The sequence below is a fragment of the Sorex araneus genome, chromosome 1 (genome assembly GCF_027595985.1).
Source record: "Sorex araneus isolate mSorAra2 chromosome 1, mSorAra2.pri, whole genome shotgun sequence".
Lineage (NCBI taxonomy): Eukaryota > Metazoa > Chordata > Mammalia > Eulipotyphla > Soricidae > Sorex > Sorex araneus.
In genome coordinates, this window is record NC_073302.1 from 4,599,982 (window position 1) to 4,615,570 (window position 15,589).

The 15,589-nt window shown below is 68.2% G+C and overlaps 1 protein-coding gene across 1 annotated transcript; it reads right to left on the reverse strand.

Annotated features, from left to right (window-relative positions):
• Positions 1–1,662: 1,662 nt before the first annotated feature.
• On the reverse strand, positions 1,663–13,179 carry SLC27A4 (solute carrier family 27 member 4). The gene is made up of 13 exons (XM_055119290.1): positions 13,055–13,179; positions 11,830–11,996; positions 9,984–10,378; positions 8,974–9,132; positions 7,820–7,889; positions 7,652–7,743; positions 7,055–7,164; positions 6,755–6,964; positions 6,386–6,512; positions 4,602–4,739; positions 4,332–4,496; positions 4,085–4,231; positions 1,663–2,373 (listed from the first exon to the last, which is right to left on the reverse strand). The coding sequence occupies exons 2-13, from the start codon at positions 11,988–11,990 to the stop codon at positions 2,216–2,218; spliced, it is 1,932 nt and encodes a 643-aa protein (XP_054975265.1). The 5' UTR covers positions 11,991–11,996; positions 13,055–13,179; the 3' UTR covers positions 1,663–2,215.
• Positions 13,180–15,589: the final 2,410 nt, after the last annotated feature.

Below are 15,589 nucleotides of genomic sequence, written 5' to 3' on the forward strand. Positions count from 1 at the left end.
TATATATATATAATCTGATTATTATATATATATATATATATATGTTTTTTTGTGGTGTGTGTGTGGGGGCACACCTGGGAGTGCTCAGGGCTTACTCCTGGCTCTGTGCTCAGGAATCACTCCTGGCAGGGGCTCGGGACCATGTAGGGTGCCAGGGGTCAAGCTACAACGTGCACAGCAAGTGCCCTACCTTCTGTCCTATCTCTTGGGCCCTCTTTATTTTTTTTTTTTAGTGGTGCCCATCATCAAACTGAGTCTGATACGCTTGACCACTGAACCTCCTCCCGGCCCAACTCGCCCTCATGCCAGGGCTCAGCTGCACGCCTGGTACTCACGCCCCCCCTGCTCCATTCAGGCACCAAGCTGGGGATTGGGTCGTGGACTTCTGTCTGCAGGCTCAGCTAGACGAGGGACTGAAACGCAGCGTCTGAAACTTGTGGAGTGACACGTGGCAGTCTTAGGGACTAGCCCTGCCCGCGTCAGAATCGACTCCTGACTCAGTGCTCGGCTGCCCATGTGGTGCCAGGGACCCGACCCAGGTCTTCTGCCTGCGAAACTGGTGCTCTGGGTCTGCAGTGGGCAAGGTGCTTGCCACCTACGGCCCACTGAGCAGTCAGGGGTGACCTCTGAAGACCACTGGGTGGAGCCCCCTCCTCTCCCCCAAAAGGTCTAAGTCCCAGCTCACTGCGCTGTCTTCCCTACTAAGCTGGTACTCTTGGTCACTGCCCCATACCGCCTCTCGGGGAGCTGTGTCCAATCTGGAGGGGCCCCCGGAGACCACTCACCGATACGGGTTTAGGATATGAAGCCAAACTGGCCAGCCCAGGTTCAATCGCCGACCCCCAGAGGGTCTCCCCGCCCCGGGGGACCACCAGGACTGGTCCCTGAGCACAGAGCCAGGAGTTGAGATCGTTTTAGATGTGGCCCAAAACCGAGAAGGAAAAAGCCAAACTTTCCATCCCTCACAGCCCTATCAAAGCCCCCCAGGAGGTCTGCCCCCCCCCGCCCCCCGCCTGCGTACCAGCAGGGGTGGACCCCAACTGCTGACCTGGCCTTACTTTGCCCGGGGCCGGGATGGGATTCTCCGGGCACCGCACGCCCCCTGCTGGTCACTCCCGGGCACAGCCGCCCCGGCCGTCCCCGGCCCCTCCCCCGAGGTCTCTCCCTCCCTAGCGAGGCCCCAGATCACATGCCCCTCCCCTGGGAGGCACCGAAGCTTCCCCGTCCCGGCCACCCTCCACCCACATGGTCCGCGGCAGCCTAGGGTGTGGCCCACAGTCGGCCTGGCAGGCACGCGTGGAATGGAGGCGCTCCGCTCTGCATGGGGGCACTGCGGGGTGGGGACTCGAGGGCATTCCAGCCCCCACAGCGCGCAGTGACCTCAGCCCGGGAACTGGTGGGCGGGGATGGGGACGGCAGAGCAGGGAAGAGGCAGCCCAGTGTGGGACACGGGTGGCTGGGCTGGAGCCTCTGCATAGGGCCCGAGCCCCGGCGCTCAGCCCAGTGGCCGCCCCTTCTCACGGCTACTCCCAGGTCCCTCCGTGTCCCTCTGTTCAGTGACCGGCCCCTTGCACACAGCCACCGGCTCCTGGGGGGCACTGTGAGGTCTCCGACGTCCCTCCAAATCCGGGCCGGGGAAGGAAGGGGCAAGTGGGGGCACCAGGCACAGCACACAGGCTGGGGGTCAAGGCAGAGTTTATTGGCCCCTGAGTGCCTCCCACCCCTCCTCGCTGCCAGGCCAGGCCTGAGATGGGGGCGGCGGTGGGGACAGACCCACCGGCACGACGGCCCGGCCCGCGGGACAGCCTGGTGGCCACGGGGGTGATGGGCTGGGGATCTGCAGGCTGGGCAGAGGGACGCGGGGGCAGCTGGGGGCGGGGTCAGGACCCTCTGCGGGCCCCAGCCCCTCCCCGCACTCTGCCAGCCTCCTGAGTCTGGGGGGGCTTCAGTGCCGGGGGGGGGGCCCCGGCTTGGGAAGAGCCCGGTGACCCGCCTCCCCCCTGCTCGGACCCAAGGCCTCAGCCTCTGGGGCCAGTCAGTCTCCGCCTGGGGTGCAGGGGGCCTTGCCAGGAGGGCCCCAAGACATCACTTCGGCCACTGGCTTTCACGGAAAGCCCCCCCGGGGGCGGGGAGAGGCGGCAGTGAGTCACTTGGCAGTTTGGGGAGAGCCGGCCCCGGCCCCGCGTGCTTTGGTGTGGCTGGCGCGGCCGCGGGCTCACAGCTTCTCCTCGCCCGCCTGGATGCGCGCGTAGGCCGCCTGGTCCAGCGGCACGTAGCGGCCCCTGCGGGCGTCCAGGTAGAAGAGCGGGTCTTTCACCGCGGCCGGGTTGAAGGCCTCCTTCCGCAGCTCCGTCTTCTGCAGCTTGTAGGTCCCTGGGGGCCCGGGGGGAGGGGGTCAGGGGCCGCCCCTGCGTGTGCAGGTGCCCAGCTCGGGACGGCGGCCTGAGCAGCGAGTCCCGCCCACAGCGCCCCCCGTCCCACTGGCCCGCCCGAGACAACGCGCTGCTGGGCTGAGTAGTATCTTGGGCCGTGTGCGGGGCCCTGCTCGGGCAGGAGAAACTGTGATGGGCCGTGATGGCCAGAGCCAGGTACATGGCAGACGCCGGACAGGCAGGATGGGGACAAGGCGCCGGCCTTGCAGCAGGCCAGCCCGGGCTTGATGCCGGCGTCACATAGGGTCGCCCTGAGTGAGCACTGCCAGCAGCGAGCACTGAGCACAGAGCCAGGAGTGGCCCCTGAGCACTGCTGAGTGTGACCCTTCACCTGAGAGCACCCGGCAGAGCTGCCCGTGTGAGACCCCAGGCTCTGGCACGCCCCGGAAGGCCCAGAAGCCACAGGAGGGGGCCTGGGGTCTGTGAGAGTGGAGGGGCTGGAGAGCCAGGGCAGGAGGTGAGGTGACGCTGGGGCGGGGGGTGGCTCAGGGGGCTGAGCCCCGCTTTGCAGGCAGGAGACACAGAGCGGAGCCCCCCAGCACTGCCGGGACAAACCCCGAAGCCCTGAGCCGGGGCCGAGTGTGGCCCCCAAGCCCCAGACACACCAAAGTGAGTCCAGTCTCCGGACTCCGCTGCCGGTCACACTGGCCACGCGTCACATGCCCCACAGCCGCTGGCCGGGGCAGGCAGGGACACAGGCAGGGGGCCGGGCAGCCCTGCGGGATCCGGGTGAGGCCGGGCTGGGCCCAGGAGGCCGCCGCACTGCCCCCATGGCCGAGCCCCCTGGGAAAGCAAGGCTAAGGGCCGAGTCTCATCTGTGGGAGGGCTGAGGGGTGGGCACAGCAGCCGATGCTCTGGGCTCTGCACCCAGGGGTCACTCCTGGCACCCAGGGGACCATACGGGGCGCCAGAGGCTGAACCTTGGGGGCTGCGTGCAAGGCGAGTGTCCCACCCCCTGCACTATCTCTCCGGCCCCTTGCCTTTCTGTTTGGTTTTGGGGCCACACCAAAACCAGAGGTCAGGGGCAATCCTGGCTCTCAGCGGACCCTGCTGAGGACAGGGGGGTCCCCGCATGCAGCGCCAGCACCTAACCCCTGTATGATCTCCCTGGCTTCAGTGAGGACTGTTTTTGTTTTTTTTTTTCCCTTTTTGGGTCACACTCAGCGATGCTCAGGTCTTACTGCTGGCTCTGCACTCAGGAATCACTCCTGGCGATGCTGGGGGGACCAAACGGGATGCTGGGGATCGAACCCGGGTCGGCCGCGTGCAAGGCAAACGCCCTCCCCGCTGTGCTATCTCTCGGCCCAGTGAGTTGTTTCAAGTCAGCCCTGAGCAGGTTTTCAGGGGCTGCAGGGGGGTCTCTGCAGCAAACCCTGGCCCGGCCCTTCCTGGGCAAAGTCGGAGCTGCTGGCCAGTGCTTGGGGAGCCCCCAGTCTTGGGGCTCCCTGGGCCCGTGTCCTGGGGCAGAAGCAAGGGAGAGAGGCGGGGTGGGGGGGTAGGGGGGCGGGGCCAGGATCTCCCAGCCTACTGAGGGCCGCCGAGGAAGGGACGGGAGAACAGCACTGGCCACGCCCCGCCCAAGCCACTGACCACGTGGTTCCCGGCTCCAGGGGGCCCCCCTCCCGCCAGGCCTTCCCGGGGCGCGGCCGCACCTGTCTTGTGCAGCTCGGGGAGGAAGCGCAGGAAGATGGGGCGCGCGTAGAGCGGCAGCTCCTTCTCCAGGCGCTGTGCAAACTGCTCCAGGTCGCAGGTGCCCGCGGGGTTGGCCACGGCTGCCATGCCGGCCCGGCCCTCGGTGCCTGGGGACACAGGCAGGCCCACCCGGCGGTGAGGGGCGGGCAGCGGCCCCGAGGGAGTGGGGGGGGTCTCCCCGGCCCCCCGGCCCACACCTCACGCTACCTGGCACCTCCACGCCGTACACCGCCACGTCAGCCATGTCCAGCAGGCGGCTGAGGGTGCCCTCCACCTCGGTGGTGGACACGTTCTCGCCCTTCCAGCGGAAGGTGTCCCCGGTGCGGTCCCGGAAGTACAGGTAGCCCAGCTCGTCCATGACCAGCACGTCGCCTGGGAGCGGGGGACACGAGGCATGGGCCGGGCAGTCAGGAGGTGGGCACGGCACGGGGGGGCCCTTCCCTTCCTCCTCCTCCGCCCCCCCGGGCGCCCACCCACCCGTGAGGTAGGCCTGGTCCCCCTTCTTGAAGACATCTCTGGCGATCTTCTTGCTGCTGGCGCCCTGGTTGAGGTAGCCGTCGAAGCGCCGCAGAGGGTCCTGCTGGATGATGCGGCCCACCAGCTGGCCCGGCTCACCTGGGGGGGAGGGCTCGGGTGTCCTGGGGGCTCCTCTACCACCCCCCGCCCTGCTCTCTGCACCTGCACATCCCACAGTGCTCAGTTTCCCCGACACTGGGCGTCTCCCTGCCTGGGTGCCCCGGGCTCGGGGGACTGTCTGGGGGGGGGGGATGATGGAGGAAGAAGCTGTCCCCCTCGGGGGCCCGGTGCGGCCAGGGCAGCCGGCCAGGCCACACCTCCTGGGCGCGCCTCTGCTCAAGGAGGTTTGTAGCTTCTTTTTTTTTTGCTTTTTGGGTCACACCCGGCGATGCACAGGGGTTACTCCTGGCTCTGCACTCAGGAATTACTCCTGGCGGTGCTCAAGGGACCATATGGGATGCTGGGATTCGAACCCGGGTCGGCCCCATGCAAGGCAAATGCCCTACCTGCTGTGCTATCACTCCAGCCCTGGTAGCTTCTTGTTATTTATTTTCTTTCCCACTTTTTTTGGGTCTGGGGGCCACACCCAGCAGTGCTTGGGGCTCACTCCTGGCAGGCCCTGGGGGCCCTGGGCAGCCTGGGCGGGTCCGTGAGAGCGGGGAAGGCGCCTGCGCTGCTATTCTAATCAGCTGGCCCTTTTGTTCTGTCTACCTCAGAGGGACGTCTTTAGAGGGGCGTCTCCCCCCCTCCCGTGCCCATGCTCAGCAGCCGCGGGACCACCCCCAAGGGGCTCGGGGGTCCTGAGAGGTGCTGGGGATCATGCGCTGTCACTCAAATCATCCCTTTGTCCCAAGCTTTATAGGTTCCTTCCTTTTTGGGGGGTGTCCCCAGAGTCACTGGGGACCACAAGGGCTCTGCCCGGCAGTTCCTGGGAGGCCATGCCAGGAACCTGGGCCCCTGAGCGAGCCAGGCGGGCGCTCCTGCCCCAGCCCTGCGCGCCTTCGCCACAGCCCGCAATCCTCAGGACGGCCCCTAGGTGGGGCTGTCACCTGCTCCATCTGCAAATGGGCAGAACTGAGAGTGGGGCCAGGCCCGAACCTGGGGTCTTCAACACAAACCTCCAGGGATGGACAGGTGGGCAGTGGGCAGGTAGATGTGGCCAGACAGCTGGTGAACAGACAGACAGGCAGGAGGGAGGGGGGGATAAGTGGGTGGTGGTTAAGTTGGCAGCTAGTGGGCAGACAGCGGAGAAACAGGCGGATGGGTGAACAGATGGATGGACAAGGGGCAGATGCTGGACAGATGGATGAACAGACAGGTGGACGTGAGTAGATGGTGGAAGGGTGGAGAGCGGAGGGTGGATGGAAGGACAAACTGATGAGCGGACGGGTGGTCAATGGGTACATGGGGGGCGAGTAGGCAAGTGAAAAAAGGGCTCAGAGCCCTGAGGGAGGAGCTGGCCGGGGCCACTGGCCAGAGAAACACCCCCCACCCCGCAGCTTTCCGGCCCTTCCCCCTGATCACTTCGTCCACCTTTCTTTTTTTGGGGGGTCACACCCAGCAATGCTCAGGGGTCACTCCTGGCTCTGCACTCAGGAATGACTCCTGGCGGTGCTCGGGGGACCCTATGGGATGCTGGGAATCGAACCTGGGTCAGCCGCGTGCAGGGCAAACGCCCTCCCCGCTGTGCTATCGCTCCAGCCCCCTCGTCTGCCTTTGACCCCCGTCCCAGCCCCGGTGCAGACCTGGCTGGCAGGGAATGCAGACGCCGTCGGGCCCTCGGATCAGCTCCATGGTGTCCTCGTTGACACGCACCAGCCGGATGGGGTACACGAAGGACAGGATGCGGCTGTTGAAGCCACAGGCGCCCACCTGCGAAGGTCAAGGCCGGGGTGCACCCATGCGCCACCTGGAGAGCGCCTGGCTCCGTGCCACCCCCAGCTGCCCGCTCTGCCTGCCAATGGCCCCACCCCACCTGCCCGGCGGTGCCCGCCCTGCTCCCGCCCCACCTGCCCGGCTGTGCCCGCCCTGCCCCTGCCCCACCTGCCCAGTGGTGCCCACCTTTGTGCCCGCCCAGCCCCCGCCCCACCTGCCCGCTGTGCCCGCCGCCGCACCTGGCTGTCGAAGTTGCCCAGGCTGCAGTTGCACTCGGTGGCCCCGTAGAACTCGGCCACCTGGGGGATGCGGAAGCGGCTGGAGAAGTCTGTCCAGATGGACTGCCGGAGGCCGTTGCCCAGCGCCATGCGCACGCGGTGCTGCGTCTCCGCCTCCCGGGGCGGCTGGTTCAGGAGGTAGCGGCAGAGCTCCCCGATGTACTGCACGATCTGGGGGGAGGGGGCGCTGGCGTGAGGGGGGCTGCTGCACGGGCAGGGGCCCCCTCCGGGCTCGCGGGGCGCCCCCACCCCGCCACTCACGGTGCAGTTGTACTTGACACAGTCGTCCCAGAAGCGCGAGGCCGAGAACTTCTTCCGGATCACCACGGTCATGCCGTGGATCAGGCACTGCCCGATGCCCACGATGTTCCCTGAGGGCGGGCACAGGGGTCAGCAGCCGGGGGGCCCCCCCCAGGGCCTCCCCGTCCAGCCCGTCACTCCAAGGCATCTATAGGGTCCAGCATCTTCTCCCAGCACGGCCCCCGGGAAGCCCCGGCCAGCTCCGACCCTCAGCTCCTGCTCCCCTTCCTGGAATGACCCTCAGCTGGGGGTGGGGGACATGCAGGTGACCTCAGTTTCTGGGCCTCCCTTCAGCCAGTCCTGACACACCTCCTCCAGGAAGCCCAACAGGGCTGTTCCCCGCCGCCTTCCCATGCCTGTCTGCTGGGATGACACTCTGGGGCCCATCCTAGGACCAACGCGCAAACACGGATCTGGCCTGCCCGTGACCCTTTACCGCCCTGGCGTGGAACGAGCGGCTAGGCCCACACGGGCGGCACGCAAACTAAAGCTGGCGGTGTGGGGTCTGTGGCACGGGGCACAGCTGCCAGGGGCCGCGCCTGCGCCTGCGCCGGTCACCTGCCGAGTGGTAGAGGGGCAGACAGTCATAGACGATGTCGTCCGGCCGCATGCGGAAGCCGTAGTACACCAGCGCGGCCATGCGGTAGTACCTGCCGGGCAGAGGCGGCGTGAGTGCCCAGGGCTGCAGGACCCCGCCCCCCGCCCGACACCCCACCTGCCTCCTACCTGCTGTGCACCACGATGGCGGCCTTGGGGAGCCCTGTGGTGCCCGACGTGTAGATGTAGAAGAGCTTGTCTGCGGGAAACAGACGAGGGAGCAGCTGGGATGGGCAGACACCGGTGTGTGCCGCCACACCTCCCCCAGGGAGCCCGTCCTGATGACCCAGCCAGCGTGGGGCTCGGCCCTGGGGAGCACCTGCACCTGTCCCTCCAACCCCCATTTCCTGGGCGCCCGGCCCCGCCCAGTCCAGGGGACCAGCAGGAAGGTCTCAGCAGCCTGAGCACGAGGCCTGGCGGGGGCGGGGGGGGGGGAGACACCAGGGAACCCCAGGTGGAGCGCCGAGAGTGGGGGGCTTGAGCTGCAGAAAGTGACGTTGCCTGAGCCCCCTACCCAGCCTGTCCGTCTCTTTCACACTCCCTACCCTCGAACCCCCGACAGACTGGCACATTCCCCCCCCCACCCCGCACCTCACAGGAGGCAGAGGCTGCCCCAGGAAGGGGCGAGGGGGGCTGTGCAGCTGTGGCCACTGTCCCTGACCCCAGCACCCTGCCCCCCGCCTTTGCACGCTGTCCCACCCCGCCAGACCCGCGCAGGAGGCCCGCTGGGACTCACTGGGGCGTGCCCGTGTGTGCTCTCCACCAGGGCGGTGCTCCCCAGGGGAGCCCGGACTGCTGGGGGTGGAGACAGGGCTCCCCGAAATGGCTACCAGACCACCCGGGAGCCGCAGTGACAGGGCCGAGGACGGCCCCGATGCACTCCTGCCACACACCCACTCCCCAAACTCCCACGGAACCAGCAGCCCCTGCAAGACCGTGGCTGAGGGGGCCCCGGAGCCTGACGCCAACTTGGGGACTCAGCCCAGCTCCTGGGAGCCCCCCCTGCACCCCCAGAGGCAAGCTGGAGGGCAGGGGAGGGTGGGGGGGGCTCGCAGTAGCCCAACTGCAACTCAGGCCAAGCAGGGTCCCCCCGCCGCCCCCCTGGGGACCCCACCCGCACCGGTCACCAAGGAATGTCTGTGCAACAGAGGCGTGAGCTGGAGCCCGTGGGCATGGGGTCTCTAGGGCGCACACCGGGGGCTCGACTCACAGCGCGGGCAGCCCCAGGGGGGCAGAGGGGGACCCCGGTCAAGTACGCGGAAGAGCCAGAGGTCGGGGCCCACCTGTGAAGCCCTTGCTGGGGCGGCTGGGCTGGTGCTTGGGGGCGTCCTCCAGCAGGGGGTCCAGGTGCCGCGTGCTGCTGGGCACGGCGCTGGGATCCCAGGGGCCCGAGCAGAAGAGGCTGAGTGCGGGGTCCAGGCTGGCCTGAATCTCGAGGACAGCTGCGGAGGACACAGGGACGCTCAGCCGACGGAACAGAGCCGCTGCCTGGTCTCACCAGCCGCGGGCGTGGGTTCCGGCCCTGCCCACCGCCGCCCATTTCGCAGACGAGGAGTCAGGCCCGAGCACGGCGGTCAGGGGGCCAGCCACGGCCCCTCTGGCCTCCCTGCAGCGTGGGGGCTTGGCTTTGGGGGCTGGGCTGTCCCCGACAGTATGGGAGGGTCCCCTCTCGCAGTTTGGGGGCTCCCCGGGCGGTGCTGGGACCCAAGCCCCCCGCAGGCCCCGGGCTATCTGTGCCCAGATCCCCCCCGCACCCAGGCTCAGGCTCGGGCCACCTCCTCCCCCCGCAGGCCTCGCCCTCGCCGTGTCCGTCCTCCTTCACCCTCGCTGCCCGGCACCCCCACGCGCCACAGCAGCGCTTGGACACGCACCAGGCCACTGCGGGGCAGCCTGGGATCGAATCTTGGCGTCCGGCACCGAGCCCTGAGGACAGCGCCTCCCCACCCCCGCCCCCCTGACCCTCCGCGTCCTCAAACGCCAAGCTGCCAACCGCCGCCCGGCCAGCACCCCGCTCGCCGGCCCAGCGGGGCCCAGGGAAGGGAGAGCAGGGCAGGGCAGGGAGCCCCGTCTGCGCCCAGGTGCCCACTCCTAGGTGGGCAGAGACGCCCTGGGCAGGGGCCGGGCGGGGGCTCATCACACCTCCTGCAGGGGCTGTGAGGTGAGAGCTACGGGAGAAACTGAGGCAGGGCCGAGGGCTGCGTTCTTGGCATCTCAAGCTGACCTGGGGGAGCCCAGACCCCCGGGCTCCCGAGTCCGGCCTGCGGCTGTGCCCCCACCCCCAGCCCCGGCTCACCTGGGGCCATCTCGCTGCCGAAGACCAGGGCGCGCGCCCGGGAGGTGGCGAGGCAGTGCCGCAGCGCGTCCCGCCGGAGGTTGGTGTTGATGAGCGCCGCCTCCACGCCCAGCTTGGCCATGCCCAGCCACAGGCCCACAAACTCGTTGCGGTTCTCCATGAAGAGCGCGGCCACATCGCCCGAGGCCAGGCCCTGGGCCTGCAGGAAGTTGGCCACGCCGCTGGAGTACTCATCCAGCTGGCGGAAGGTCCAGTGGGCATCGGTGCCCTCGAAGATCAGGGCCGTCTTGTCGGGGTGGCGCCGGACCGTGCGGGCGAACAGGACGGGCACCGTGCACTGGTCCCGCAGGTAGCGCCGCACTTTGCCCTTTACCCTCAGGAGCACCATGCCGCCGCTGTGGAGAGAGGGGGCAGCTGCGGCGGGACCCAGGACCCCAGGCTGAAGGGGGGGGCTGGGCTTTGTGGGAGAGGGGGAGTGTCATGACCACCAGCGCTCGGCCCGCCAGCCCTCAAGCTGAGCCCGGAACCCCGGGCTCTGGGGCCCCGGGGCGCACGCGATGACGGCCTCTAAACCCCACCGAGGGCACTGCCCCGTCCAGCCCCGCAGGGCACTGGGCCGGGCTCGGGGCCACCCACGGCTGCCCAGCCCCCGGGGCCAAGGCAAAGAGAAGACCGAGTCCGCCTTTGTCTGGGCGCCCTGGCCACCTCCTTATCCCGAGGGTGACTCAGTGTCCGGCTGAGAGAGATATTCAATACATTTGAGGAATCTGGGCAGCTGCCCCCTATCCCGCCCCACCCCTGCCCACTCTGACCCCCGGGACCCCCGCGCCCGGCCTCCGCCAGCTGATGCTCTCTTCTTCGGCTTTCCGCCCCGCCCCCGAAACAGACACCGGGCCCCAACGCCTTGTGCTCTACGAGGCCTGGCCGGGTCCCTGCTCCGTGCTCCAGGCTCCCCGGGGGGCCCTAGGGGGCCCCTTCCCACGGGGTTCCCCAGAACCTCCTCCTGTGACTGGCTCAGAGTCCGTGCTAAGCCCCCTCTGCTGGCGTCCCCCACGGCACTGCCTGTCCCGGCCCTCCCATCCTTGCTCCCGGACAGGTGCCCACGTGCAGACCCGGTGGTCCCCTTTCCGGCCCCCCGAGCCGGGGAGGGCTCTGGCCCAGAACAGCTTTTCTCTGTGGGTTCGCCCAGACGTTTGCTTCGCGCTGGACTCGCTCCCGCCCTCAGCGGCCTCGGCCTCCCGCTGGCCTCCCCCTGCGGTGTCCCCCTGGCTGGCACCAGCGAGACGGGCCTCCTGGCAGCTCGACACGCCCGGGGGGGCAGAGTCTGGCCCAGCCCACTATACTGGGTTTGTATCTTTTCGGGAGCTGTATCCAGCTGTGCTCAGGGCTTACTCCTGGCTCCGTGCTCAGGGATCACTCCTGGCAGGCTCAGAGACCCGAGGGAGGGGTGGGGTGCCGGGGACTGAACCCAGCTCAGCTGCATGCGAGCGGAAGCTCCAGGCCGAGCTAAGGAGACTCCACGAGACTTTTTTTTTTCTTTGCTTTTGGGCCGCACCAAGGGTCCCAGCCGGTCCTCACTCAGGAACCACTCCCTGGTGGTGCTCAGAGGAGCATACGGGAGGCTGGGGATAGAGCCCGGGCCGGCGGCAGGCAAGGCCAGTGCCCTCCCCGCTGGGCCAAGGCTCCTCTACCAGGAGGCTCTGACCAGGGATGTGGAGGCCCTGGGGACCAAGGTCAGAGATGGGAACAGAAGGCGCGATCTGGGGACCTGAACAGCCCTGCACGGTCCAGGCCAGGGGGTCTGGTCTGGGGACGTGGCGCGGGGGGACCCCAGGGAGATACTCACAAGACATCGCGCCGGATGGTCTTGATGAAGACCCGCACGAAGCGCCAGCCGCCGGAGCCCAGGTACAGCAGCAGCACGGAGCAGCCCACCTGGGTCCAGGGCAGCTTCAGCACCAGCCTGGAGACCAGGACCAGGCCCAGCAGGGACGCCCCGAGGAGCATTGTGGCCTGTGGGCACAGGGCAGGCGGTGAGCCCCGAGATGTCTGGGTCCCCCCTCTCCCGGGGGCCACATCCCATCAGACCTTGCCCTCCTGACCCGGGCCCCCTGGCCAGGCTGCGGGAGCCTCAGGTGCACAAACCACCACTGTTCCAGGTGTGAGCTCCGAGGCTCCAACCTCAAGGTCACACATCTGTACCTCCCCGGGGACACCGGCAAGTCCCTTAGGCACTGGAGGCCTCACTCTTCCCCACTATGGAATGGGTACATGTATACCCTCACTCAGACTTCTCCAGTCCCGACTGGGAGCCGCCTCTGAAGCCTGCCGCCTTAGTGGCCTGGGCTGGGCGGCGCCAACACAGGAGCCCCGGCCCCGCTGCCCACCCAAAGCACAGGGGAGAGCTGGGGACCACCCGGCCACACCCGAGCCTATCCCGTGGGGAAGGGGCCCGGCTCGCTGTGGCCCCAAGCAGGGCAGCGCCGTGCCTCCGTGCGGCCCATAGAGGGCGACCGAGCAAACAGGTTCGGGCGCGAGGTGCGGAGAGGTGACCGCCCAGGTGGGGGGGGAAGGTGCCCGCGGAAGGGGGCGCGGGGCAGGGGGCGCCTCCCCGGGCCGCTCTCGGCACCGCCGCCGCGTCGGGCTCCGCGGCGGGGGTCTCGGGGCGCGGGGGTCCCGGCCGGGCTGCGGCGCCCCGGGCCCGGGCAGAGGCGGCGGCCGCTCTCCGCCGGGGCCCCGCGCCCCGCCGAGGGGCTGAAGGTCACGGGCGGGATGGAGCGGGAGCGTGTCCGCCGCGCGATAGCGCCCAGCGCTGGACCACCGACGCCCGCAACCGTTCCCCCCGCCCCGGCGGGGGCCGCCCCGCGTCCCCGACCCCCAGGCCCCGGGGTCCGAGGCCCGCGGACCTCCGCGCGCCCCCCCGCCCGGACCGGACAGGTGGCGATCGCGGGCGGGGAGGCGGGCGGGATGCCCGCGCCCGCAGCAGCGCAGGGCGCGCCCCCCGCGGCCCCGGCCCGGTCCCGGCCCGGCCGCCCGCCCCGGCCCGGCCCGGCCCGCCCGGCCCGGCTCACCGGCGTCGGCCCCGCCGCGCGGCGCCCGTCGCGATCGGCCCGGCTGCAGAGCCGCTCTCAGCCGCGCCGCGCCCGCCGCGCGCCCTGCATGGCCCGGCCGCCCGCCCCGCGCCCGCCGCGCCCCGCCCGCCGCCGCCCGCGCGCTCCGCCCCCGCCGCCCGCGCCCGAAACCGGCCGCGCCGGCCCGCGGCACCGCCTCGCGCGCCTGCCCCGCGGCCGCCGAGCCGCAGAGCCCGCGGCAGCGCAGCCCCGAGCCCGGCGCCGCCCGCCCCGCGGCACGCCGGGACTTGTAGTCCGCCGGCCGAGCCCCCCCCGCCCCACACACACACCCGGCGCCGGGACCCCCGCCCCGCGCGCCCCGCCCCGCGCGCAGCCCCGCGCGCGCGCCCCGGCCGCGCAGATTTCGGACCGCGCCCAGGCCGGGCCGAGCTTGGCACCGGCTCCGTGCCACGCCCGGGCCGGGGGCAGAGAGGTGCGCCCGGGGGCAGACCCTGATAGGGTGCCGGGCTGCTGGCCCATCTGGGTGTGGGCATGCGGAGCTTGGAGCCCGATTCTGCCGGCAGCCGGCCCGAACAGCTGCGGGTTTTTTTTGTTTGTTGGTTTGTTTGTTTGTCTTTTCACCTCTATCGGGTCACTGATCTGGCGCGGGAGGGCTGAGACCGCCATAAAGTTACCACGCAGTAGAATCCTTACCCATCGCGTTATCTTGTACCTACCTGACACACCTGGTGATACAAAAGGCAGCGATGGGGCAACCTTTGACCTCTGATCACTGCTGCCTGTGTGCAAACCAGTTAACCTGTAAGTCCGTGCCTTCGTGTGCCCGCCCTGCCCTGGGACCGCTTCGGTCCTGGTTCCCCAGAATCACATGCTGGCACCCTGGCCCTTGAATAGAACCTAATCCCTTAGTCCAGCAGAGCCCTTTAAAGGGGCGGAGGGGGTGATGTGGCTATTCAACCGGATTAAAAACGAGATTTTAGTCTGATGGGGATTTGGGTCTCTCTTTGCTGGAACACAGATGCGGACTTCGGGGGAGCGGGATAAGTGACTGTTCCTCCTTCCCCGAGGGCCGTCCACTCAGGGGACCAGTCCTTTGCGTCACCAGACCTCCGCCAGCTGCTCAGCTGAAAGTTCAGAATCTCTGGGGCTGGAGAGACTGACGGTGGGGCCGGCGCTGGCCTTCCGTGCGGCCGACCGGGACCCATCCCCAAGCCCTGTCGGGTGTAACCCTTGAACACAGAGCCAGAGAAAGCCCTGAGCACAGTGGGTGTCACCCCGAAGCAAAAAGTTCAAAGTTTCTTGAACTGGGGAAACGGCTTGAAGGCCCGGCGCGCCCGCTTGGCACGCAGGAGGCCCAGGTTTGATCCCTGGCACTGCCCGGTCCCCAGAGCATGGTGGGTGTGGCCCCAGACTAACAAAACAAGAAAGGAAAGCGAGTTCCGTGTCAACATGTATTTTACTTCTCTTTGGTTGGGGGCCTCACTCCGGGCAGGCGGGAGAGGGGCTCAGAATCAAACCTGGGTGGGCCGAATGCAAGGAAGGGCCCTACCCGCCTGTTCCTTTGGCCTCTATACGTGTGTCTATTTGTTGGTTTTGTGTTATACCTCCGTAGGGCTCAGGGGCTACTCCTGACTCAGTGCTCTGGGTTGCTCCTGGCAGTTCTCGGAGCTCTATGTGGTACCAGGGATCACACCTGGGCTGCCAGCATGCCGTGTCTATACGCTGAGCCCCTGAGCTCTCTCCCACTCCCACTGATGCTCGTGGGGGCCAGGGCTGCAGAACACAGCACGTGCTTGAGCACTCGGGCCACGTCCCTGGCCCTGACATCCCCATTTCCCCTTTTCTTGTCTTGCTGGGCCACACTCAGAAGTGCTCCGGGCCGACTCCTGCCTCTGCACTCAGGGGTCACTCCTGCTTGGGGCTCAGGAACCCCGTGGGATGTCGGGGATCAAACTCAGGTTGGCCACAAGCAAGGCCAACTCCCTCCCTGCTGCAGCCCCAGCCTCCACTTCTGACCTGACCTCAGGGGCCGCCCCAAGCCACAGGGTGGACACGGAGTGAGTCGCGGGAAGTACGTATAGTAATGACCCGACGGCCATCGTGGTTCACAGACTCAGTGGCCAGAGTTCCCCTGGGATCAAGTTCTCACTGTGCCCGGGGTCTCTGATCGGATGCAGAGCGAGTGGCCGAAGCCCCGGAAAGGGTGAGTGAGCGACAGCAGTGAATTGCCGGCTCTAAACTTCTCCCCGGGTTTAGGCTCCGTGGGTCTGAACATCGGTACGGGGGCTGGAGCAATAGCACAGCGGGTGGGGCCTTGCACGCGGCCAACCCGGGTTCGATTCCCAGCATCCCATAGGGTCCCCTGAGCAGCGCCAGGAGTAATTCCTGAGTGCATGAGCCAGGAGTCACCCCTGAGCATCACCGGGTGTGACCCAAAAAGCAAATAAAATAAAATAAATAGCCTTGAGGGGACACAGGGGTGAGTGTGTGTGTCCCCCACGTCTTACCTGGAAGATGCCAGGGGCCGCCTCCAAA